Below are 27,216 nucleotides of genomic sequence, written 5' to 3'. Positions count from 1 at the left end.
TGAGCTATTTGAGTATTCTGTCTTGCTAGTAAACAAGTTCCAATCAGTTTTCAAAAGAATACTGATTGTTTCCTAAGTACCTGCAAACTCCGAAGCATTTTAGGCAAGGGAATGAGGGGGAAAAAGTATCTTCATGTTTGTGCATTACAACAATAAAGACTATTATGTAACAATGTGGCGTCTTCAAAGCGACCCTGCCAAGAGGGAGAAAGTGGTCCTTATGGACGGACTGTTTTCTGCTAGAAGGCCCTCAATTAGAATTGTACTTACGCATACATAATATAGGATATTATTTTTATATTCGTAGAAAATTGCTTTCTCGGGTAACTCCAGTGCTGTACATGGGATGGGATACCGGCCCTCCGTCTACAAATACTCAGGTTCAATGCTGCGCGGGCACTCAAAGGACAAAAGATAGTGTCTGTGCCCTGCGGGAGCTGGCCACGAATCCCGAAAACGCCGTGGCGCAGGGCTCCTTCTCGCGAACCTGCGTGGGCCATGGTTCTCGGTTGCTCCCGACATAGGAAAATGTCAGTTCATGTGTGTCCCTTTCTCCACTAGATGTCACTGTAAATCAATTGCTTAAGGAGGGAACCCGGGTGTTTGGCGCATCTTCACACAGTACCGGGGTTTGAAGCCCGGTCAGTGCCTGCACTTGTGTCCTTCCCCACTGGGGAGCCCCAAGGCGGGGCAGGCGCGGGGACTCGCTGTGAACGGATCGGCGCGCTGTCCGAATGGCAACCGAGGCGCCGCGACCCGGGCAACGAAATGCGGGGGTGACCGGGGCAGGGCGGGCGGGCGGCGCAGTGCGAGGGCGGGCCCGCGCCGCGCTCCCCTCTGCCCAGCTAGCGAGACGGTCACGTGCCGCCCAGGCGCTGCCCCCTGCGGGCGGCTGCAGAACAAGACGGCGGGGCCGGGGAGGGGATGAACACCGAGGCCGACGCCGGGCGCCGCGGTGCCACGCCCGAGGCTGGGGTCGCCCCGGCCCGGGAGGAGCAGAGCGCGTGCGCCGCGCGGCTGTGAGCGCCAGCGGGCCTGCGGAGGGGGCGTGGGCGGGGCCGGGGAGCGCGCGCGGGACGCTAGGGGGCGTGGCTGCGGCGCGCGCGCTAACCGGAGGGGGAGGGGCGGAGAGCCACCGCGGAGCGCGCGCGGGGTTGGTTGCCGCGAGCGTGGATCACGGCGCTGCTCGGCGGTGGGGCTGACTTCCCCCGGCCCTCCTCCCTGGTCCTTGGCGAGGGCACTAGCGGCGGCGGGGCCGGGGTCCGCAAGGCCGGAGGAGGCGGCCGGGCCCGGGCATGGTGGTCTGGGGCAACGCGGAAGGTGAGCGACCCCCGGGCCGGCGGCGGGGTGGGGGAGGGGCGGGACCGGACACGCGTCGCCCGGAGGCGCCGCAGACCCGCCCGGCAGCGGCCAGAGCGCGGCCGGCCTGAGATGGCGCGGGGGAGGGGTGCGTCGCCCCGGCCCCAGCCCGCGGCCTGGGCTGTCCGCGGCGCCCTCCCCTCGCGCCCGCAGCCGCCGGGTTATGTAATGTGTGACCTCCCCTCCCCTTCCGTCATGGCGCGTCCGGCCCCGCGCCGCCGCCGGCCCCATGGCCGCCCCGCGCCGACCCCTGGCGCAGTGGCCTTTCCCTCCGCGCCCCCCGCATCCCGCCGGCCCGGTCAGACCGCGCCGCAAACTCCTTCCTCCTGCGCCAGCGCCTCGGCCGGCCATTCAGTTGCGCGCCATTCATTCACGCGCGCGTTCGGGCGTTCGTTCCACAAGCGTTTGTAGAATGTCGAGCCGGCCGAGCCGCCGCTCCCACCCGCACTCCAGCCACAGCGTTTCCCCGCACCCCGCCTTCGACGTCCCCGGTGCATCCCGGAACCGGTCGGAATGTCCGAAGGCGGTTGTTGCTCCCTTGTTTTTCCTTGCCGCTTGTCCGTTCGCTAAATACGCTGGGCGCCGTTCCCCAACTGTCCTTCCGAGCGCCCCTTGCCCACTTCTATACTGTTTCAGTGATGCCGCTCTGGGCGCACCGAGCCGCGCTGTGTTTCGCTGCTCTTCCTACCTATTCCCAGTTTCTAAAGAAATAATCTCACATAACACTTCTTAATGTACTCATCCGTAAAATAAATTGCAGATAATATACGTCTGCTAATTCTCTTTATCTCCACGTCTTCTCACGCCATGTACTAAGTAGAAATGGTTTCATTTAGGTGAAAATAATGCAGACTAGCACATAGCATAACAAGGGCTTGTAACTATTAAGGACTTTATGTAACAGTCCGTAATTCTGTGTATCTGTCTGGTCTTTCTGGACTTGGCACTTTAGTCTCCGAGAATAAGCCATTTCCTGTTTAGGTAGGGTAGGACCAACCATAACCTTGGTTCTTTCTATGGAGTGCTGTATGTAGCAAATCAGCCTGTGGGAACCATCTATCTGTCCACCAGCCTTTCACACATATCCTTGGGTTTGCCCGTGCAAGCACCAGTGCTGCGTATTGTTCCCTGCCTTCCTGTATTGGACACTTAAGAGCTCACCTAAAGTTCCTCTTCCAGGAATCATTCTCCAGTATACAAGGCTCTCTTCCATTCAATTCTTAGGCTGTTTGCGCCTTTTCCTGTGTTATGATTATCTTTTTAGCCCTGTCTTCTCTTATTTTGTAGGACCTTTGAGGTTAGAGTCTGTACCAAACTCCTATCTTTTGTTGTAGAACCTTAACCGCTATTTTATGGTAAACCGTACATATTTAATTCTTTTTGTAAAGATGGGAATTGCTCTTTTAGGATTAATTTCTAGGTCTCAAGTAGAACATAATTTTTAAAAAATAATGTGCTTGAATATATAAAATCACTACATTTCCAATTTCCCACTCCCAACTTCAAAACTCTGATTCTACATAAGAGAATTAAAGAAACGTTGTCCTCACCAGCAACAAACTAGTCATTTTTCATAAGAAGTTGCAGTGACTACATATAATATGTATTTGAAAGCACTTTCTTTGATAGCTGCTGTAGTGGAAAGACAGGAACTTCACAGTTACATGGAGGTTAGATTTCTGGCCCTGCAAATTGTTAGCTGGTGACTGTGGACAAGTTAAGTTACTAGTATCTCTGATTTTTTCTCGTTTGCAGAATGAAGATACCATTTCCCACCTTGGGTAGCTGAGGATTAAATCAGTTCTTAAACGTGAGACATCTAGTGACACCATGGTACTCAGGAGGTGCTCAGTAAATACATATTCCCTTTGGTATACCTGTTTATTGCAGTTCACAATCTAGAATGAGCCAGGATGTGCTAGAGACAAAGCATGAGAGGAAAGGTAATCAGAAGAGGTGACAGGTACCTCTCGTCTCCAAATAAATGAGCAACTCCTACACTAAAGGGCATTGTGGCTCTTTCTGCTTTTCAAGAATGTATGGGCGTGTATATGTGGCGTATTACTAATCATAGGGTATATTAAACAGAACATTTAAAAATGAAAAGTTTTTTTTCTGTTACTGTAATAGCACCAACTGAAGCGTTAACATGGACCTTAAAAAATAATCTTATGTTTTTCCAAAGGCAAGTCAGGAGACGAGACGGGAAAAGGGATATTAACAAGGCTCTTTAGAGGCAATTAGGTTGCAGGCTCTTCTGTTAGCATCTACTTATAAACAGTACATGAATCCTAGTCTAAGTTCCATTGTCTCTTGGTTGGACTGTTGCTATAGTGCCTTTACTGGTTTCTTTATTTCTCTTGCTCCCTGACTGTTCCCTAGGGATTCACCTTGACAACCAAAGGGATCTTTTTAAAAATGTAAATCAGATTGTCACTTTCTTGCTTAGTGTCCTCCAAAAGCTTCCTGTTAACACTTATATTTGAATCTTATTCGCTTAGCACGTCCCATCAGGGCATAGCATGATTTGGCAGCTGCCAGCTTCTAACGTTACCTCTTACTAGGTGACTGACTTTCAGCAACCTACCCCAGTCCCATAGTCATTTTGTCGGTTCTTGAACAAAGTGTTTCTTCCTTAGGATGTTATACTTACTATTCTTTTAGCTGGACCACCCCTTCCTCTAGTGGTCAGGGCTCTTCATGTCTTGTGTTTCTGCTCAAATGTCATCGCCTCAGGCCTTTTCTAATTCTAAAATAGGAACCAACCCCTTCCTTTATAATCTTTTATTGTTTATTCTCTTTTTCTCCATAGCATTTATTACTAGGTGAAGATAAACTGGTTTTTTTTTTTTTCCACGTATTTAGTTATTTCCCCCCTTAGACTTGTTTGCTGCCAGCCCTCTTCTCAACGAGAGAGCAGAGGCCTTGTCTCACTTGTACACAGCTTTATCCCCAGTGCTTAGAACTGTGCCTGGTACATAGTAGGCTGTCAGTAAAACTTGTTGAGTAAGTGAATAGTATAGTTGATTTAAATATTTGTTCTGGAATCAGACAGCTTGGGTCAGAATTCTCTGGCTCCTACCATTTACTGATTGAGACTGTGGGCAAGTTAATAACTTGGTGGTGCCTCAGTTCTGCTCATCTGTAGGATGACTGTAATAATACCTACCTCACAGGATTATGGTGAGTAATAATTGAGTTAATATATGTAAAGTGCTTAGAACAGGGTAATTTTTTTTTTTTTTTTTTTTTTTTTTGAGACAGAGTCTCGCTCTGTCGCCCACGCTGGAGTGCAGTGGCACCATCTCGGCTCACTGCAAGCTCCACCTCCCGGGTTCACACCATTCTCCTGCCTCAGCCTCCCGAGCAGCTGGGACTGCAGGCGCCCGCCACCACACCCGGCTAATTTTTTGTATTTTTAGTAGAGACGGGGTTTCACCTTGTTAGCCAGGATGGTCTCGATCTCCTGACCTCGTGATCCACCGGCCTCGGCCTCCCAAAGTGCTGGGATTACAGGCGTGAGCCACCGCGCCCGGCCCAGAGCAGGATAATTTTAAACCTTCTAAGAACTATTTGAAATTAGCTTGTTCACTTAGGATTTTGTATTTTGGCATGAGATAAAGGTGGATTCATTGAATTTTTTTCTTTTTTAAAATTTTTTGACACAGGGTCTTGCTCTGTTGCCCAAGCTGGAATGCAGTGGTGTGATCATGGCTCACTGCAGCCTCAACCTCCTGGGCTCAAGCCAGCCTCCTGCCTCAGGCGCTCGAGTAGCTGGCACTACAGGCATGTGCCACCATGCCTGGCTAGTTTTTTAATGTTTTGTAAAGATGGGGTCCTACTGTGTTGCCCAGGCTGGTCTCAAACTCTTGGGCTACAGTGATCCTCCTGCCTCATCCTCCCAAAATGGTGGGATTACAAGTGTGAGCCACTGTGTCTGGCTAAATTTTATATTTATTACTTTGGTGCTGAATTTTTGTTAGCTACCAAAATTATAGTTATGGAACGCCTTTAAAAAATACATTTTGTGCTGTTGAGAATGGTGACTGGTGTTTGGTTTTAATGTGTAAGTCAGGTTTTTTATTCTTCAATCTGTAGAAGATGCTAAGAGTGATTATCTCAACAACTGCCCACCAGAGTGGCTTTTATAGAGTTCCCTTTGAAGTTCAGCTGGAGATCTGATTGTGGTGATGAAAGGACTTGCTAGAGGCTTCCTGTCTTCAGACAGGAAAGTCCTTGAAGATCCAGTTGAAATACGAGTCTTATAGTATTTGGGAAGGAAATTTTTATCATCTTTAGTTGTGTTCAGTTTCTCCCTTCTTTCACTGGGTTTTTCCCCTCAAATTATATTTGGTTATTAATTGGAACTTAAAGTAACCCAGCTGTGCTTTGTATCTTTCTGTTCTTTTCATAATATGATGTTTTTCTTTAGCAGATACAGAAATAGGAGAAGAAAGAATTGATGGAGACAGTGACTTTGTAATAATAGATACTTTCAGCTAATACAACTTGAATTATTCTCATAAACTAAGATTCTGCCTGTGGTAATTGAACTTGCATAATACCAGTTATTTTAAATTTACTTGTCCTTAGTAAAATGCTTCTTTGTAGGATTGTTATTTCATTTCTCAGTCTGAACTTTAACAAGTAATAGGATCCTAAACCCTAGGCCTAAATTTTTTTTTTTAAAAGTCAAAGGGCTGCTGCTTTGTGTAACATTTCTTCCAAAATTTAATAATTGTGAGTTATTATTTACTGTGTGCTAGGCTCTTTCCTAGGTGCAGTGTCTTAATTAATATCTACAGCTACCATATAAGGTTGGCACCATTATAAAGAAACAGATTTAGAGAGGTGTTGTTACTTGGCTGGTTACACAAGAAAGGAGGCAAGATTTCAGGCTAGTTCCCGAGGTCGTAACCAGTCTGCTGTGGGGCACCTTAAAAATGACGAGGTTTTTGTTTGGAAGCTTGCCGTTAAATTTATCACATTATTTGTGAGTGTGTGTTCTTAACTATTGGCAGCTTCATCATTATTTATGGCTAATTTTTTGGTTTTGTTTTTTTTTTTTAGATTTAACTACTACTACTACACTTAAGTGCCTGTCTGTATTATAAGTGTGAAATGTTTTAATAGGTTGATGACTTGCATCGTAATTAATGTTTTTCTCATTATATTTAAAAGTCATTAAAAATAAGTCAAAGAATCGTGTCTCGGTGCTTCAGCTTTGTAAATAGTTTGAAAAGGTTTTGCATATAATACATTAGATTTAAGAAAACATAAATGACAAGTTTGCTTAAGGCTAAATTGGAGATATCAAGTAAATATTTAGTAAAAGTTACTAGTGATGTGTTTCTGCTGATTATGGGGCAATTTTTTTTTAAAACTTCTATCTTAGGTTCTGGGGTACATGTGAATGTTTGTTATATAGATAAACTAGTGTCATGGGGGTTTGTTGTACAGATTGTTTCATCACTCAGGTATTAAGCCTGATACACAGTAGTTACTTTTTCTGCTTGTTTCCCTCCTCCCACCCTCCACGCTCAAGTAGACTCAGTGTCTGTTGCTCCCTTCTTTGCGTTCATGAGTTCTCATCATTTGGCTGCCACTTGCAAGTGAGAACATGTGGTGTTTGGTGTTCTGTTCGTGTGTTAGTTTGCTAAGGATAATAGCCTACATAAGCAGATCTTTACCTGGATCTCCTTAGTAAGGAGGAACACATAGGTGGGATGTTTTCACATAAATTTTAATGGTTTCTGACATTTCCTTGCAAGGCTTTTTTAATTTGTAAGAATATCTAAATTATGAGTTATTGGCTTCTCAACACCTGAGAATATCAGGGGTAGAAAGAATCTTACAGATTCCATAGGCAATGCCATTATATCTTACTGGAGGAAAGTGAGACCTCAAGAGTCATTTGCCTGCTAAAGAGGAGAAATAAGACGAGAGCCTCGGTTTTCCCCCCAAGGCCATTTTTTCCCCCTGCTTACACTAAACTGTTCCCTGCATTACTGAGGGAAAGACCAGCAACACTTAGTATCTCATATTCAAGAGGGTGGAAAATAAAACGATATGTTCTTGTAAAATTATGATTTAAAGTCTTGATTTTATCATTGGAACATAATAGAAAAAAATTTTGTTCTCTATTATAATGCAGTTGAAAATGATACTTTCTCATATAGGCAGGAGACTGCCTTATCCACATAGGATGCTTTGAGAAACCTTTTAAAGACTAGTCGGGTCCCATGGCTTTGTGCTTCAATTAAAATATTAGGTAGTGATGGGCAAAAAAAGTTGGTTGTGATGTGAGTAGTTCGTATTCAAACTCATATCCGATTAAGCAAAGTGTTGCTTACTGACCTCAGTCATTCCTGATCATACCCAAGGCTAAAATGAACTTTTTGGAGGTTTAGTCACAAAATAATGGCTGCATCTTACATTCTCTGAGCTCTATCATTTCTACATTTGCTATTTCTAGGAATGGACTTAATGCATTTTTATCTTTTAGGCACTGGTCTGGATTATGTAGTTGAAACTATTTAGATTTTTTGCTCTTTTAAATGGTTTTCATTAAGGTCTGTGTTTTACTCATAATAAATTCAATTTCTTGATGACTCCTTAGCTGTTTATTTTAAGCCTTTTTTTTTTTTTTTAAAGCAGTTTAACCTGGACAGTTCTGAACTTTACAAATATTTTAACAATTTCTTCTTCAATATTTTAAGGAGTTTAACAAAAAAATTTTTTTTTTTTTTGAAATGGAGTTTTGCTCCTGTCGCCCAGGCTGGAGTGCTATGGCATGATCTTGGCTCACTGCAACCTCCTCCTCCTGGGTTCAAGCAATTGTCCTGCCTCAGCCTCCCAAGTGGTTGAGATTACAGGCACCTGCCACCACGCCCAGCTCAGTTTTGTATTTTTAGTAGAGATGGGGTTTCACCATGTTGGCCAGGCTGGTCTCGAACTCCTGACCTCAGGCGATCCTGTCTGCCTTGGCCTCCCAAAGTGTAAATTTTTTAATACAGATTTTTTTCCCATGATAATTTTCTCTGTGTCATTCCAATTTTAGTGTATGTGCAGCCGAAGCAAACACAACGTTTTGTATCTTAAAGAGTGCTTTTACCTAACTTTTTTCTCATTTGATTCTCTTAAGAGTCCTGGGAAGAGAAGTAAGGCAGCATATTCCTATTTTATAGCTGTAGTGTAATTTGGGCACCCGTTACCCAGAGTTAGATAAGGCATCTTAAGTTAAGGGTACAGTCTGCAAGACTCTCCTTACTTCGTATATTAGCTACAAACTCTAGGACTTGCAGGTTATCCACACTCTGACCAACTGGCTACAACTTTCGGAGTTCCCAATACACCTCACGTTTGATAATTTGGTAGAATGATTCACAGACCTCAGGAAAGTGCTGTTCTTGGAATTACAGTTAGGATACAAATCAGGACCAGCCAATTAAAGAGACACATAGAACAAGATCTGGGAGGGTCCCAAACATGGAGCTTCCATGTCCTCAGGACGTGTCATCCTTCCAGTACAGCAGTGAATGATTGCCGGCCAGGAAACCTCACTTACTCTACAGCATCTGGAGTTTTTATGGGAGTTTTATTACATAGGTATGATTGAACTCAGTCCCTGGTCCCCTTCTCCCTGGAGGTCAAGTTGTCAGGCTGATGTCAGGTTGCTCAAAGCCCCAACCCACTATTCACATGGCTGGCATTTCCAGCATGGCCAGGCCCCATCCTGAAACTAGGGGCCTACTGGGAGTCACCCTGTTAATAGAAACTCAGTTGTGGGCCAAGGAGGACCCATTATGGATTCATGGATAACAAAGACACTCCTATCAGTTGGGAGACTCCAAGAGTAGAGTTTTCCAGGAATCAGACAATGGCCAGTCAGATTTTTTTGTTTTTGTGTTTTTAGGGACAGGGTCTCACTGTGTCACAGTGGTGCTATCATAGCTCACTGTAGCCTCCAGCTTTCAGGCCAAAGTGATCCTCCTGCCTCAGCCTCCCCAGTAGCTAGGACTATAGGCACGCACCACCGCACCTGGCTAATTTAAATTTTTTGTGTGTGTGTGTAGGGATCTCCCCATGTTGCCCAGGCTGGTTTCAGACTCCTGGCCTCAAGTGATCCTCCTGCCTTGGCCTCCCAGAGTGCTGGTATACAGGCATGAGCCACTGTGCCTGGGCCTCAAATTCTTTATTACACAGTGCTGGCTAAAGAAGTGAGAACAGACACTTGTTCAGTTTATGACAGCTAAAACTAGTAGTAGTGATAGTAACCCAGTTACCTCTGTTGTATTAAAAATTGGAACAGGTTGCATTTGAATATGTATAGAAGGATTGCCTTCTGTTGAGAATTACTACATAACATTTTCTTTTATTGATACAATATAATTTAAAACTTGGGTTATTCACTTGAGTTTAGTTAAATGTTTTAATTACATAAATTTTGTAGCTTGGGTTATAAACTGTATACTTGATACTTTAAAGCTTAATAATTGGCTGTAAAAAGTCTGAATTTTGGTATTGCTCTTGAACTTGTACTTTTAGATGTACGTAATTATTCGTTAGTTATTTGGAAGAAGAAATTATGAAGTGAGATTTTTATGGGTAGGGTGGAGGCATTGATAATCTATTTGTGTTAGGGTTGTAAAATGTTTCAGTAACTTAATTGCTGTTTTGAATTTTAGCACTTGAGTCAAAGTTACTAACACTTCAAGTTTACTGTGTTGGAGGTTAATATTCTTTTGCATATTGTTTATGCCTAGTCTTATTTCAGATGGTCACTTGAAGATTATATTGAATTATCTTGGAACTCACTGTTTCTCAGAGATTATAGTGTGCTAAATTGTTACATTGAATAAGACTTCTGGTGTCTTGAAGAATGTAGCATGTTGTAGTGTTTTGTTTTTGTTTTTTTGAAAGTATATAATTTTAAATATATGATATTCTTGGTATAAGCAAGGGAAAATTCCAGAAGCAGTGACAACTTCTGCTCCCTTTATGTTTACTTGGAATTACATTTAATAGAAGCATTTGTGAGAAAACGGATTTGTGAATGCTGGAACTGATAGCAGGTCCAGAAAAGAAGAGTTTGACTATATTTTTGAATTGCAGTTGCTCTGAGGGATTTGCTTTTAGTTATGTGTCATTGTTTATGCCAGTTACCTTGTGAGTTCAGAGATCTAATGACTTGTATGGGTGGAATGCACAAGGTGAGGACTTCTGCTAAGATTTATAGGTTATGGTGTAGGCTAGGCTCAGGAGCCAGAAACTCTCCCACCCAATTTACACTTGCTTAAAACTTACAAAGTAAGGTTTAAACTTCTTAGTATGATATATTCAAGGCCTTCTGTTATATTTCTCCAGCTACCTTAGTTTGTCTACCTCTACATCTGGCCATGTTCCTACATACTGGTAAGTTCTAGAATGTTGTCCTAAACATCTTTTTGTATTTTTTATGAGGCAGGGTCTTGCTCTATAGTGTAGGCCTGAGTGCAGTGACGTGGTAATGGCTCGCTGCAGTCTTAACCTCCCAGGCTCAAGCAGTTCTCCCATCCCAGTCTCCCAAGTAGCTGTGACCACGAGTGTGCACCACCATGACTGGCTAATTAAAAACAAATTTTTTGTGGAGACAAGGGTCTCACTTCATTGCCCAGGCTGGTCTCGAATTCCTGGGCTTGAGCAGTCCTCCTGCCTTAACCCCGCAAAGTGCTGAGATACAGGTGTGAGCCACTGCACTCGGCCCTTTTATGTTTTTGATTATGAATTTTTCTGCTCCTGAAATCTTTGCCTTCATGTCACCCCTTCCCACCTACCTTCTTTCCGGTAAAATCCTACTGATTGTTCTTAGTTCAGATCTACCTCTCAGTGATGCTTTCTTGGGTGTCTTCTCGAACATGAGATTTATGGCTGTTTTCTCTGTGCATTTATTGCATTCCATTAGTGCCTATAATGCAGGACCTTGTATTATTATTATTATTTTTACTTTTTTGGTCTTGTTCTGTCTCCCAGGCCAAGTGCAGTGGTTCACTGCAGCCTTGACCTTCCAGGCTCAAGCAGTCCTCCCACCTCAGCCTCCTGACTACAGGTGTGTGCCACCATGCCTGGCTCTTTTTATTATTTTTATTTTTTTTGTAGAGATGAGGTCTTGCTATGTTGCTCAGGCTGGTCTCACGCAAGAGATCTTTCCTGCCTTGGCCTCCAAAAATGCTGGGATTACAGATCTCATATTATAGTTATATGCAAATCTCTGATAACCTTGGATTGTGGTTTATTCTCATTTTACTCACCTTGAAAACTATAGATTGTAGTAAATGCTAAGTGAATGGAGAAAAACCATTAGCTCAGACGTGGAATTTGGGGTAAGGGGAAGTGGAGGGGCAGGACAGGAGAGATTTTGTCACCCGTAATCTTTTTTTTTTTTTTTTTTTTTTTTTGAGACAGTCTTGCTCTGTCACCGAGGCTGGAGTGCAGTGGCGTGATTTCGGCTGACTGCAGCCTCCGACTCCCTGGTTCAAGCAGTTCTCCTGCCTCAGCCCCCAAGTAGCTGGGACTACAGGGGAGTGCCACCACACCCGGCTAATTTTTTTATTTTTAGTAGAGACGGGATTTCACCATGTTGGCCAGTGTGGTCTCGATCTCCTGACCTCGTGATCCGCCCGCCTCGGTCTCCTAAAGTGCTGGGATTACAGGTATGAGCAACCGCGCCCAGCCTGTCACCTGCAATCTAATTAAAACCTTCACCTGGTGAATTGCATTACTCCTGATGTGAAATTCATTCTACTTAGGACACGTTGTAGCATCATTCTCTCTACTGTATATAACCTTTCCTGTTACCACTGAACTGTCCTTTTCTCTTTTATCACCACTATAGATATATTTTTAGGTATAGGCAAAACCAGTGGTTCTCAAAGTGTGTGCCGCAGTCCAGCAGCATCAACATTACCTGGGAACTTTTTAGAAATGCAAATTTCTAGCCCTGCCCTAGACTCACTGAATCAGAAACGTTGTTGGGGCCCACCCAGCATCTTGTGTTTTAACAGGCGCTGCGCTAGTGATTCTGATGCATGCTCACACATGAGAATTACTGCTTTAGATACATTTCCCTCTTCATTGATATTATTTCCTTTATTCTTCAGCTAAGTTCTGTTCCTGTTACTAGCTCTTTTACTGTAGCCTTTGGAATCCCTGATTTATTGCAACCTTGAACTTTTCTACAGATAATCATTTGGCTTTCCTGTGAGATTATACCATTTCTCCTTAGTGGAGATCAGTGGCTTCTTCCTCCTTCCTCTAGACTCTTAATTTTTATCATGTCATCTCCAGAACATTCTTTTGTGTTCCTTCGTAGCTTGATCCTGCTTATGGACATGCTGACTTTGAGATGTGTAGAACATCCTAGTGGAGATGCTTAATAAATGCATTTGGGCCACGTGGTTTGGAACACAGGAAAGCAGGAAAATTGAGGGGAAGGTGTTTGGAAAGTGGGTGATTTGGCTGCACTCTGGAAAACTAGAGAAGGCAGTTCTCTTTGGTACTTTCAATTTTTTATTTTTTTGAGACAGAGTCTCAGTGTTGGCCAGTGCAGTGGTGATGCACTCAGTGCCACTCAGTACCACTCAGAACTCTCAGTTCACTACTACCTCCACCTCCCGGGTTTAAGTGATCCTCCTGCCTCAGCCTCCCGAGTAGCTGGGACTACAGGTGTGCACCACCACGCTCGGCTAATTTTTGTATTTTTATAAAGATGGGATTTTGCCATTTTGGCCAGGCTGGTCTCGAACTCCTGACCTTAGGTGATCCACCTGCCTTGGCCTTCCAAAGTCTTGGGATTACAGGTGTGAGCCACTGTGCCTAGCCTCCTAGGTACTTTATTAAAACAGTGTCTCTACTTCTTTCCCTTTCTATGGAAATCTGTAATTGAAGGGAAGAAAAGCATTATTCGTTCTTTCAGGAAGCCCCCTTCAGTTTGTATTAACTATTGATTTTGTTAAATCAAGCATTTTTTTTGGTAGTTATGAATAACAAGAAGAATAAGAAAACTCTTTGTTATAGTGAATTGTTTGGGATAGATGCTTTCCTTTTAATCAGATCAGCCTCAAACTGGGACATACAATAAATGTTTGTTATACATTTGCAGGTTTAATATATCCAAATATTTTTTATACAGTACATCTTATTGTTTGTCTCTCTCTTTATCTTTAATTTATGTAGATACTGAATCAAAATCATATTAAAATGCTCAGATGGACTTATGCATTAGGGTACAGGCTAAGCTGCTGTAACAGGGACTTCAGAATACAATGGGACAAACAATATTTAAGTTTTTCTTTCTCCTGTAATAGTCCAGAGGTAGATAGGCAGTCCGTAGTGGGTGAGCACCTCAGTGTTTTAGGGGTTCCACATTTCTCTGTGTGCTTAGCCATTCCATAGGGTATTGTCCTTATTCCCGTGGTTGAAGCTGGGTTACCTCACAACTGCATCCCAGAAAAAGAAGTAAACAGCTTTCTTTAGGAATATGGCTCATATTTTTGTACACATCACTCTGCTCATACCTCCTTGGCCAGAACCTAGTCACATGGCCACCCCTTATTTTTAGAGGAGTCTGGGAAATGTAGTCTCTGGTTGCCCACTCTGCCTCCTGCTAAGAGGAGTGGGAGAAGTGTTCCATTACTAAAAGTAAGAAAGAAAAATGAATACTGGAGGACAGTGCCGTTTTGCCATCGTGGAGTTGGGGGTCCCAAGACCACCCTCACTTATGAGATCAACTGCAAGTTTGGGCATCCACACCATCCTTAGGTTAAATAATTGGCTAGAAGGGTTCAAAGGACTCCTGAAAGGGCTTTTACTTATGGTTGGATTTATTACAGTGAAAAGATACAGAATAAAATCAGCCAAGGGAAGAGGTGCATGGGGCACACAGAAGAGTCCGCTTACGAAACTTCCAGTTATCCTCTGCCAGCGAAGTTGTGGACAGTGCCAACTTCTGGCACTGATGTGTGTGACACTACTCGTGGAGATTGCCAATCAGGGAAGCTCACCCAAGCCTTGGTGTCCAGTATTTGTACTGGGACTTGGTCACTTAGATATGATTGACTGTTGGCATGGTTGACCTTTAGTTTTCAGCCCTTCAGGAGGTTGATAATACATGGCTCAAAGCCCTTCACCGTAAATCACAGTGCGAAACTATCTGGAGTGGCTCAAAGCCCCTAGGTAAACAAAAGCACTTAACAGGGTGGACATTATTATTATTATTATTTTTTTGACAGAGTCTTGCTCTGTCACCCAGCCTGGAGTGCAATGGTGCAATCTGGGCTCACTGCAACCTCCGCCTCCCGGGTTCAAGCAATTCTCCTGCCTCAGCTTCCTGAGTAGCTGGGATTACAGGCTTGTGCCACCATGCCCGGCTAATTTTTGTATTTTTAATAGAGACGGGGTTTCACCATGTTGGCCAGGCTGGTCTCGAACTCCTGACCTTGTGATCTGCCCGCCTTGGCCTCCTAAAGTGTTGGGATTACAGGCGTGAGTCACTGCTCCCATAAGGTGGACGTTCTAAGGGCTTAGAGGTTACCTCCCAGTCTCATCTTGGACCACGTGAGGTGGGGGAAAGAAAGGATTACCTCCCAGGAACCAAGGGCAAAGGCCAAATCTCTGTTTGGGTTAGGATTCTTACTGCACAGCCACATCTGTGGATAGGCACATCTTGTTTTTTGGCAAGCATAGAAAAAGTTACATAAAGTTGCATAGTATGTATGTGTTTGTTGAAAGCATTTTTAAAACTAGATGTGTAGAATCATATACATTTATTTGTTTATTTATTTTCATTTATTTATTTTTTTTGAGACGAACTGTCACTCTGTCGCCCAGGCTGGAGTGCAGTGGCATGATCTCAGCTTGCTGCAGCCTCCGCCTCTTAGGTTCAAGCAGTTCTCTGCCTCAGCTTCCGGAGTAGCTGGGATTATAGGCTCCCACCACCACTCCTGACTAATTTTTGTATTTTTTAGTAGAGATGGGGTTTCACCATGTTGGCCAGGCTGGTCTTGAACTCCTGACCTTGTGAACCACCCGCCTCGGCCTCCCAAAGTGCTGGGATTACAGGCATGAGCCACCATGCCCGGCCTATTTTTTTTTTTTTTGAGACAGAGTGTTGCTTTGTCACTCAGGCTGTAGTACAGTGGTGCAGTCTCAGCTCACTGCAATCTCTGCCTCCTGGGTTCAAGAGTAGAATCATGTACATTTAAAAAATTGCAAAAGATTCTAGAATTTGTCAGGTCTGTAAAAAGTAAAAGTAGATGTACCTCTTCAAAGACTTTCCTCCCCATCTGATTAGAAATAAATAGTAACTTCTCTTAGAAGCAAAATTTATTCAAAGACCTGTGCTCCTAAATATTTGCCCTGGCATGCTTATACTGGTCCAAGCAAGCATTAGGTCATATCCTGTTCTCTTCCTTATTTAAAAGTGTTTTTATCTTTCTCAGCATTCCACAAGTTACTTCCTCCTTCCTTTGTTCTCCTCTACCTTTGCCTCTTTTAAAAAGTTCTAAGTTGCTAGCCAGTCGGAACAAATATAGAATGTGAGGTTCTGTTCCAGCCAATGGAAACCGGACACAGCAGTAGGGTGGACGCATCAGGTTATAAATGACCCTGTCTCTTTTGTTCGTTGTACTCTCCTGGCAAAACTGCTGGCGAGTGTACCTTTTCTGCAGGAAATAAAAATGGCCTTACTAAATAAATTAAATTTATGTTCAAGTGTTGTTTCTTTATGGCACCAGGGAACAAGCATTTCAAACAGGTCCAACTCTTTCCACATACGGAAGAACTAAAATATGACTGATTATGACTTGCTTAAGTTCAGAGAACCGGTTAGCAACAAAGTTGATGTTGTCTTTGGATCTCTACTTCTTTTTTTTTTTTTTCTTTTTTGAAATGGAGTATCACTCTGTCGCCCAGGCTGGAGTGTAGTGGCGCAATCTCGGCTCATTTCAGCCTCCGCCTACCGCGTTCAAGTGATTGTCGTGCCTCAGCCTCCCAAGTAGCTGGGATTACAGGTTCCTGCTACCATGCCCGGCTGATTTTTTTCTTTTTAATGGAGACAGGGTTTCACCATGTTGGTCAGGCTGGTCTCAAACTTCTGATCTCATGTGATTCGCCTGCCTCAGCCTCCCAAAGTGCTGGGATTACAGGCGTGAGCCACTGCGCCCGACTTCTGCTTATCAATATGGACTAGTTGGGGTCTAGATGGAGCTTAATTGTAGGACCTGTTTTCTTCCTTAGTTTTGTTATATATATGGCTCTATTATGATCCAGACTGTTCCTAGATTACCTGGTGAAGAAGCATCTGTTTTGTTGAATTGTGTTAGGTTACTTCAGTTCAATAGGAGTGTTCTTAACTTTTTAGCAGTTCATATTGATACCATTATTATTTTTCCATTGAAGATTTGGGAACATAATTTTGTAGAAGATGAGTATGATTTTGGACCACAAGCCAGCAGTGCAGCCTTATAGAACTTTTTAGCTTCTCTATCCTAGAAGTCAACTATTGTGTGCAAAATAAATAGTACTTGGCTGACTTACTCTATGGATGAGTTGTAAAGATAAATGGTAGTTGTAAAGGGGTCTTGGAAAACTAAGGACACTTCAGAAGTGAAAGATATTAGTAGTAATGTGTTTAAATGTAAATAAATTAAATTTGAATGTTAAAAATTAAAGGAACGCTAAAAGGAAGGAAATATAAAGTGTCAGTTAATAGGTGAATTTTTTTAGGTGATGGGAATGTGGGTAATTCTTTCCTTTTCTGTTTTCTGTATTTTCCAATTTTCTGCAATAAACACGAATTGCTTTTATAAATAGAGCAAGAAAAACTATTTTTGAAAAGGAACACCTAGGAGGATTGCATACTGTACTTAGCATTAGAAAGCAGTGTATAAACACAAGTCAGTGATGAGGGAATAATAGAGAATGTCCCAAGAAAAGATGGAAAGATCATACTGACTTCAAGAAAAGGCTTATGTACCAAAACGTGTAATTTTTTCTGTGGAGAGTGCTGTGTGCTACTTCGATAGATTGAAGTTCTTTGAATTCTGTGTTTATCAAGATAGTATCTCATCTGGTACAGAAATTGTTTTATCGCAGCAGAAAAAATTAGCAACAGGAAAATGTTTCAGTATGCTGAAGGTGTAAAAAAACCACATAAAGTGGCAAAAATGGGTTTTATTAGGTTAGGAATAAAGCCTGATCTAAATATCTTAGACTTGTATATTTTTAAAAGATGTCTTAAATACATGAAAGACACGCAGCACTATACTTAGAATGTGAACTGTTGGCTTGGTTTAGAATCAGTCGCTAAAAGCAAGTACAGGTTTCCAGAGCCAGTACTTGTACTTCTGGGAAATTGTGCCCTTCACCTAGGTGTCTGAATTTTTTTCTTTTTTCTTTTTTCTTTTTTTTTTTTTTTTTTTTTTTGAGACAGTCTCGCTCTGTCGCCCGGGCTGGAGTGCAGTGGCACGATCTTGGCTCACTGCAACCTCTGCCTCCTGGGTTCAAGTGATTCTCCTGCCTCAGCCTCCTGAGTAGCTGGGACTACAGGCATGCGCCACCACGCCCAGCTAATTTTTTTTTGTATTTTTGGAGACGGGGTTTCACCACGTTGGTCAGGCTGGTCTCAAACTCCTGACCTCAAATGATCTGCCCACCTCAGCCTCCCAAAGTACTGGGATTACAGGCATGAGCCACCAGGCCTGGCCTTTTGTTTTGTTTTATATACCTTGGTGAGAGTCCCTTCAAGATCAAAACCTGACTAGTTTGTGGGATGTGCTTGTCTGTAGTGCCTGTACAACTTCAGCAATTGTTTGAAAACTGTAGCCGTAGACAATGATGGTCTCTAAGGTTGAATCAAAACAAAATCCACAAACAGCTGTATTTTTATATCTAAATGTTACATAAAAAGCTGTTTCTGGTGTTAAAACTTTTACGATTAAAGGACAGAATAAGAGCACATTGGAGCAGACTGTTAACCAAAGTTTTTTTAGGGCATGCGTGCTAGCACTTTATATACTTAGTCACTCATAAAGGCAATACCTGGTTCTTGTAAATTCTACAGATGGCCTCCCACTACCGCCAATTCAACGTAAAAAACAAACAAAACATCCAGGTACTGCTGTACAGATTTCTTGAAGTAGCCTTTTTCCCAGCTTTGCACCCCACCTGAAGATCCTGTCCACTGCAGATTGCAGGTGCCTATGCAGTGTTTCCAGCTTCAGAAGTACTTTTTTAAAAAACTCTTTTCTTCTTAATTGTGGTATGATACATATAAAAGTTTACCATTTTAACTGTTCAGTCACATTAAGTACATTCACATTGTTTTGCAACCATCACCACCATCCATCTCCAGAACTCTTCACCTTGCCTGAGACTCTACCTGTTAAACAGTAACTCCACCCGCAACCACCATTCCGCTTTCTGTCTCTGAATTTAACTACTTTAAATACTTCATATAGGTAGAATCATACAGTATTTGTCCTTTTGTGAATGGTTTATTTCACTTACCATAATGCCTTCAAGGTTCATGCAAGTTGTAGCACGCTTTGGAATTTCCTTTTAAGGCTGAATAGTATTTCATTGTATGTGTATACCACATTTTGTTTACCCATTCATCTGTGGATGGACATTTGGGTTGCTTCCACCTTTTGGCTATTGTGAATAATGCTTATTAACATGAATGTACAAATAAATATCTTTGTGTCCCAGGTTTCAGTTCCTTTGGATATATACTCACAAGTGGAATTACATGATAATTCTATTTCTGATTTTTTGAGTAACTGCCATACTGTTTTTCATATCAGCTGCACCATTTTATGTTCCCACCAACAGGGCTTGGGGGCCCAATTTCTTCCTATCCTTATCAACACTTGTTTTTTTTTTTTTTTTTTTTTAATAGTAGCTATCCTGCTGGGTGTGAGGTGGTATCTCATTGTGGTTTCTATTTGCATTTCCATAGTGATTAATGACACTGAACATTTTTTTGTGTGCTTATTGGCCATTTGTCTATCTTCTTTAGAAAAGTGTCTGTTCAGATCCTTTTTTTATTTCTTAGTGACGTTGTGTGTTTATTGTTTCAGTTTATGGTAGGAGTTCTTTATATTGGTAAGTGTATGAACCCCTTATCAGGTATGATTTGCAGATATTTTCTCCCATTCTGTGGATTGCCTTTTCACCCTTTTTTGCTCTGTGATTCACAGAAGTTTTAAATTTTGATGTAGTTCAGTTTATCTATTTTTTTCTTTTGTTGCATTTTCCCCAAAAAGTCATTGCAAAATCCAGTGTCATGAAGCTTATATGTTTTCTCCTAAGAGTCTGATAGTTTTAGCTCTTATATTTATGTTTTTCGTACACTTTGAGTTTTTTTTTAACATGATGTAAAGGTCCAACTTCTTTTGCATGTGATATCCAGTTTTCCTATCACCATTTGTTGAAAAGATTGTCCTTTCCTCATTGAATGGTCATGAAGAGGTTCTTTTAAACATAGATGACCCTGGGTTGGATCATACCTTAAGCCATTTATTAACCAGTTCCTTAGTTGTCAATAAATGCCTTAGCAGAGAATTGACAGCTAAGTAAGATAAAGAGGCACTGAAAACAAAGAGGCGTTGAGTAAAGATATGGCAGGGCACCAAAGGCAAATTCTGTTTCAACCTTGCCTAGATAAGGGGTGGCCACAGGCTGCTTTCTTTGCATTTGTGTCACATTCATGAATTATGTTATGCTACTATAATGTGCACATTCATTCATTGCATATTCTTTGCATGTCAATTCTTACTTCATTCAGTAAATATTTCTTAGATAATATTACATAAAGATAGGATAAACCTCTTTGGAATGCTTGTTCCCGGGTGCTGTAAAGAAGTAGCACTTGAACATTAATTTCCTCAGCAAGGCCATTTTTATACTTTGTGCAGAAAGGGTACACTCGCCAGCAGTTTTGCTGTGAGAGTACACCGAACAAAGGAGACAGGGTCATTTATAACCTGATGCGTCCACCCTACTGCTGTGTCCAGTTTCCATTGGCTGGAACGGGACCTCACATTCAGTATTTGTTCCGATTGGCTAGCAACTTAGAACTTTTTAAAAGAGGCAAAGGCAGAGGAGAACAAAGGAAGGAGGAAGTAACTTGTGGAATGTAGAGAAAGGTAAAAACACCTTCAAATAAGGAAGAGGAACAGGCTATGACCTAATGCTTGCTTGGACCAGTATAAGCTTGCCAGGGCAAATATTTAGGCTAAATTGTGGGAGCTAAGAACATAAAGTACATTGATTTCTTTATTACAGCTAGCAGATGTTTAAGAATGTTAGCACAGGTCTTTGAATAAATTTTGCTTCTAAGAGAAGTTACTATTTATTCCTAATTACACGGGGAGGAAAGTCTTTGAAGAGGAACCTCTACTGTTTACAAATGTATACATTTATATATGACTGTATTAATAAAGACTGATTAAAAGCCACTCAAAATGAGTTTCATTAGTTAATCAACAGACTTCAGAGTTACAGATATGTAACCATCAGATTAACACAGAACATTTGAACATTTTGTGGATATGTAGTGGAAGTTTTTCTAGTGTGTGATGAACTGTTTAGAACCTTGTAATGTTAGTAATTCTTTTGTAAATAGATGAAATATCTTTTTTTTTTTTTTTTTTGAGATGGAGTCTTGCTCTGTTGCCCTGGCTGGAGTACAGTGGCCCGATCTCGGCTCACTGCAAGCTCCGTCTCCCGGGTTCACGCCATTCTCCTGCCTCGGCCTCCCAAGTAGCTGGGACTACAGGTGCCTGCCACCACGCCCGGCTAATTTTTTGTATTTTTAGTAGAGACAGTGTTTCGCCATTTTAGCCAGGATGGTCTCGATCTCCTGACCTCGTGATCTGCCCGCGTCGGTCCCCCAAAGTGCTAGGAAATACCATTTTTACATGAAAATGAATGTTCCTGGTGATAAACATAATTCTCGGGGTAGATAGTAAAATCTACCAATAACTATAGTAAAAAGAAAGCAGAATAAAGTTTAGAATGAACTGATAGTAGTGTATTCCAGCAAAAGATAAACAAACATTAGGAAAAATGCATGCATAAGTAATCTTGTTATATTTTTAAACAAGCATGTCCTTAATGAGACCGTTAATAGAGTTTTGAACATCCCTATTGAGAGAATGGAAAGAGGAAGTCTTTTGTGTAGGCATTCCGGATCGCTGGGCTCCTCATAGACAGAGCTGCTCTCCCATTTGCCTTAACCTTACCTCACCTGGCTAGTTGTTACTGCATGTTAGCGCTGGGGACTGGACATGGCTGTATTGACAGCCTGTAATTTAGTTGGTCTTTATAATTTGATTACTTGAGTTTTAGCTTGTAGGTGAGTTTTAGCTTGTGAACCTTTTGAGGGTTGGGAGATTTCCACATGTGACTGTGTTACAGTCACATATGGAAACAGAAAAGAACCAAGAAATTTTGTACTTAGTTTTTAGTTCATTACTCTTAGTTACCAGTCTTTTTCAAGTTGTTGTGCTTTTTCTTCAAGAACAATCTTGTTCAGACCCTAAACCTGAAACTTACGGGGGAAAAAAAAGCATGGCTGCTAAAATTGAAGGTGGGTTTAGAGACTGGAACCTTGCTTGCTTGCTTGCTGTTTTTACCCCCAACTTTTTTCTTCTCCCCACCATATCCACCCTTCATCCAGTCATGGCCCCACAAAGATTCTGCAGTCAAACTTTCTTGTTTTATACGTGAAGAAATGTTAGGCTCAGTGCTGTTGGACCCACTCCAGATCACATTGTTAGGCAGTCGTAGGATTGGGATTTGAGTCCATATCTAGTCTACTGTTATCATTATGTTATAGACCATGGATAACTGACTTAAAATAACGATGTTCTCTGTGTTATAGTTTTCAAAGGGTTTCCACATATGTAGTCTCACTCGATTTTCACTCTGTAGATTGGCAGAGTAGATTACTATAACAGTAGTTAATGTTTATTGAAAGTGTACCCTAAATGTTAAGGATAAGGGTACTTTTGCATTCGTGTATTCACTCTTCATCTGTTTTTTAAACTAATTTTTTGAAACACAGTAATTGGCTGCCCTGTTAAAGTTACCGGCTAAGGAGAGATTGGCAGGTTATTTTAGGTTGTGAAACACAGTTTCAGAAACTGTTATCACATTCCTCAAGGTCATCAAGTTATGTGGAATTAAATTGGGAGCCTGGCTGCAAGAGTTCCTCTGAAAACTAGAAGGCAATTTTTGTTTACAAGTCTAGCTTGATAATTGGATGGTTTGTCAATACAGGGCAGTCACTTCTTAGTGAGTAGGTTTAGTCGAGAGGACACATTGTAATTCAGGAGGTTGCTTGGAACAGGATAAAAACAGAGGGAGTGTGTTATTTCTGAAGGATGTTTTTCTGTCAAGTGGTGGTATCCTGATTAAATGCCCCCTCCTCCATTCTAGGGAAAGTCCTATTTAAAGAAGCAAATCAGTCATCTTAGTGTGGAGAACTTTTCCCTGGATGTGATTACAGAGGAATTGGCGGAGTCTCTTTTTCGAAGATCCCTGCTGATTAGCAGAAACAGCCACTATGCCCGGCTAATTTTTCTTTTTTTTCTTTTTTTTTGAGATGGAGTTTCACTCTTGTTGTCCAGGCTGGAGTCCAATGGTGCAATCTCAGCTCACCGCAACCTCCGCCTCCCGGGTTCAAGCGATTCTCCTGCCTCAGCCTTCCGAGTAGCTGGGATTACAGGCATGTGCCACCATACCCGGCTAATTTTTTATTTTTAGTAGAGACAGGGTTTCTCCACGTTGGTCAGGCTGGTCTCAAACTCCCCACCTCACGTGATCTGCCCACCTCGGCCTCCCAAAGTGCTGGGATTATAGGCGTGAACCATCGCGCCCAGCAATCTTTCGTATTTTTAATAGAGACGGGGTTTCACCATGTTGACCAGACTGGTCTCCAACTCCTGACTTCAGGTGATCCACCCACCTCGGCCTCCAAAAGTGCTAGAATTATAGGCGTGAGCCACCACGCCTGGCCCATGGTCACCTTAATCGGTTTTCAGAGATTGAAATAATGAATACAATTTCTACAAAGTTTGGTCTGTCTACTTGCAATTTTTTGTTACTCATAGGGCTCTGATACCAACCGTGGCAGTCTGTGTCCTTGGAAGACCCTTGGACTCTACGTTTTCTCTCCTAGCACTGTTTGTCAGAAACTTTGCCCAGTCTCCCAGCCATTCTTCTAGGATTGCCAAATGTTCTCAGAGGGAAAAGTAATCTGGTTTGGGGAAGAGAGGTGGGGTGGCAGATCTCTGAAGATTTTTGTCCTCTTTGGAATGTTGGCTAGTAATTTTTGACTATTTGATTTCTGGATCAATAGGAGTTTGTTGTTCATGAGTCAAGTTATTGGAAATGACGAAGCTAAAATTTTCAGTCCTTCATTCTTTCCTTTTCCTTTTAAAGTTTTAAACATTTGTCTGGAATAGTTTTGTTACTTTGGAATTGCGGGAAAGAACCCTTAATACCTGTTTTTTTTTTTTATTATTTTTGTTTTTGTAGTACAACTGTGTTTCATGCTTCTAGCCTCATTAAACCGTCATTAAGGAATTTTCTTATTGGCCTTGTGCAGTAGGTATACAACAGACGTTACACAACTGGAGCTCTTAAATGATTGGGCCACCAAATGTATTAAAATACACTTTACTCCTTTATTTAACAGTTTAATAGCTGCGTTTAATTATCGGGGTATGTGTTTTTAGTGTATAATGGCCAGAACTCCCAAACGCTTTACTTGTTCCAGCAGGTGTATGGATTCAGTTTACATGTAGTCCAGAGCTGTGTGTTAATGTATCTCCTAGATTTCCTTTAAGGGCTGAAGTCTGTTGGGACTGGACAAAGTGAGCCTCTTGAAAACAGAAGAAATATTTAACAGAGCATGTGGTACTTCTGAGACTTGATAATGAGCACATTGGGTATTCATGCTCCTCCTACCTTCATCAGACTTAAAAAAAAAAAAACTCTCCTCAGGGTTAATCAGTTTACCGCCTTTTCTTAGAGCACCTTGCACATGCCCCTAAAACATTTTTATTATCTTGTCTCTCTGTTGGGACTTAACCTTTTGACAGCGTGTCTTTTAGGCATCTTTTAAGGGTGACAGTAAAAATTCAAATAGTTATAAATGTCAACAAAGAAAAACTAAATCCTGCAGTATACTAAGAATAAAAATATTCATAAGAAAATATCTGCTGCCCAGGCATGGTGGCTCATGTCTGTAATCCTAGCACTTTGGGAGGCATAGGCGGACAGCTCACCTGAGGTCAGAGGTTCCAGACCAGCCTGGCCAACATGGTGAAACCCCATCTCTACTAAAAATACAAAAATTAGCCAGGCGTGGTGGCAGGCGCCTGTAATCCCAGCTACTTGGGAGGCTGAGGCAGGAGAATCACTTGAACCCAGGAGGCGGAGGTGGTTGTGAGCCGAGATCGTGCCACTGCACTTCAGCCTGGGTGACAGAGCAAGACTTTGTCTCAGAAAAAAGAGGCCAGGCGCAGTGGCTCACGCCTGTAATCTCAGCACTTTGGGAGGCAGAGGTGGGCGGATCACGAGGTCAGGAAATGGAGACCATCCTGGCTAACACGTGAAACCCTGTCTCTACTAAAAATACAAAAAAAAAAAAAAAATACCCAGGCGTGGTGGCGGGCACCTGTAGTCCCAGCTACTCGGGAGTCTGAGGCAGGAGAATGGCGTGAACCCGGGAGGCGGAACTTGCAGTGAGTCGAGATTGTGCCACTGCACTCCAGCCTGGGCGACAGAGTGAGACTCTGTCTCAAAAAATAATAATAAATAAATAAAAAGAAAGAAAGAAATTATCTGCTAATGTATGTGGGGTAAAGTGTCATGCATGGTTTAAGGTGTTGTTAAGTAAAAAATTCTCATAGATCATATCAGAGCTGATTTGACGTGGATAATATATAAGGCTTCATATGGTAACCATTTGATATACATGTATATAGTTACTAGAAGAAGATTATCTTAATAGAAGTTATATTAATTTTGTTAAGAATAAATGTAGTCATAGCCCAAAATGTAGCGGTTTGTGTTAGAAGGCTTTGACTTTACAAGGGATTTCATTTAGCCTCTTTTTGTGAATTACATATTTTGCTAGCCACTGAGCCAGCTGCCACTTACTGTGAGCCATCATTTGGTCATCCTGGTGGTTTTATAGTATAGTTAGTTAAGTAAGTGTTGCCTTAAGGAGAATGACAGATTTACTATTATAGTTTATTATCAATGATAATCTTTTCTGCATCATTTTTAATTGACTTCTTCTAGGGCTTTGGCAGAATATGTGAATCAGGCTATGACTGAACTCTTACGTGTCCAGTATGTAATAGCAAAGACAGAGTTTAAAAGCCACACTATAGGACAACTCATGAAGGGAAATGTTTTGTTAGATTATCTTATATAATGGTAACAAGTAAGCATGGCCATGTTAGTTGGATTTGGTGTTTTATGTAAGTGAATGTTAGGATTGATGCTCAGGAATGCATAAAGATATTTTTCTATTGAATTTTAAATTTAACAGTTACAATTTAAACATATCTGTAGGAGGGTGTTTTATAGACAAATTTCACTTGTAAAGCTGGAGAATGGAGAACTTCAGAAAAAGTTTACTTAATATTGTATTCTTGGCTTTCATCAGTTGGACATTTGAATTTCTCATTTTCTTGATATTGAAATAAAATATCATTTAGGAATACATTATGTTATAAAATTGACATTTTTTTTTCTCCCCAATACAGAAGCTCTACCATGAGGCGAGGTGGATGGAGGAAGCGAGCTGAAAATGATGGCTGGGAAACATGGGTGTGTTTTAAAAGAGTAAAAATAATTATATCGAACTGTCTAGTTATTTTTCATTCTTCTATTATAATGTGGTTTAAGTTGTTTTCTAAATTGTAAATTACTTTAAACACCAAATCTTTGAGTTTTCACAATGTATTGGAAGCCTTATGATGTTTATAAACTTTATCCCCTAAACTTTACTCTCAGGAATTTTACCCTGAGGAAATAAATACGCCTAGTGCACAATAATTTACTATATGATTATTTTATTGCAGCATTGCTAATAATACTGAAAAACAGGAAAACACATAAATATCCAATAATAAGGGATTGGTCAAATAAGTTATCTGTGTATAGTGGAGCACTGTACAGTCATTATTCAGCTTTATATATCTTAACCTGGAAGGATAACCTTGACTAAAACAGTGTGTTACAAAGAAATATTTTGTATGATTATATTTTTGTAAAACCTCTATGCTCTGAGTTATGGAAATAAGCTTTGAAAACAACACCCCAAAGTTTTAATGAATAGGATTATACCAGTTTTAATTTTCTTCCCTATATTTCCTGTATTTTCTGAAAAGAAACTTCATAGTGAGCATATAATATTTTAATAATCAGCAAAAATAATGCAGTCATTTCCATTTTGGGAAAAAAAAATCATGTACTTCTAGCCACCTACAGCTTTGATTTAAAGACCTAATAATTGAAATCAAGCTTAATTATAACAAAATTCAGGAAAAGTATAGTTGAATCCCTAGATCTGTCAAGATGTTTAGCAAAAAAATTATTTTTTAATATTTATTGTGAGGTGGATGTTATCTAATGAAAGTTAATGTTACTATCAAATAGATTGATTAGATCCAGAATTTAGCCACTGGAGCATTCATCCTATTCTTTTCCATGTGTAGGGAGGACTACACTGGTTTATCCAGTTGCCTCATTTTTACTTGAAATAATTCATTTTAAGCCCTCTGTATATGGGAGATA

The 27,216-nt window shown here is 41.5% G+C and overlaps 1 protein-coding gene across 11 annotated transcripts in view; it reads left to right on the top strand.

Moving 5' to 3' along the window:
* The first annotated feature begins 1,105 nt into the window (after positions 1-1,105).
* REV1 (REV1 DNA directed polymerase) overlaps positions 1,106-27,216 on the top strand; it is an 89,499-nt gene continuing 63,388 nt past the window's right edge. For 4 of the 11 annotated variants that reach the window (XM_063649144.1, XM_063649143.1, XM_063649142.1 and 1 more), the window contains exons 1-2: positions 1,118-1,320; positions 26,184-26,247. In XM_063649144.1, coding sequence (XP_063505214.1) covers positions 26,194-26,247 — 54 coding nt within the window. In that variant the 5' untranslated portion in view covers positions 1,118-1,320; positions 26,184-26,193. Of the gene's footprint in view, positions 1,321-10,659; positions 10,774-11,961; positions 12,051-26,183; positions 26,248-27,216 lie in introns of those variants that run through there. The other 7 variants (XM_054476672.2, XM_054476668.2, XM_054476670.2 and 4 more) reach the window with 6 other exon arrangements.

This window comes from Pongo pygmaeus, chromosome 12, assembly GCF_028885625.2.
Source record: "Pongo pygmaeus isolate AG05252 chromosome 12, NHGRI_mPonPyg2-v2.0_pri, whole genome shotgun sequence".
In the NCBI taxonomy this organism is placed as follows: Eukaryota; Metazoa; Chordata; class Mammalia; order Primates; family Hominidae; genus Pongo; species Pongo pygmaeus.
The sequence above is the reverse complement of the archived record's forward strand: the minus strand, read 5'-3'. Positions and strand labels throughout refer to the sequence as shown.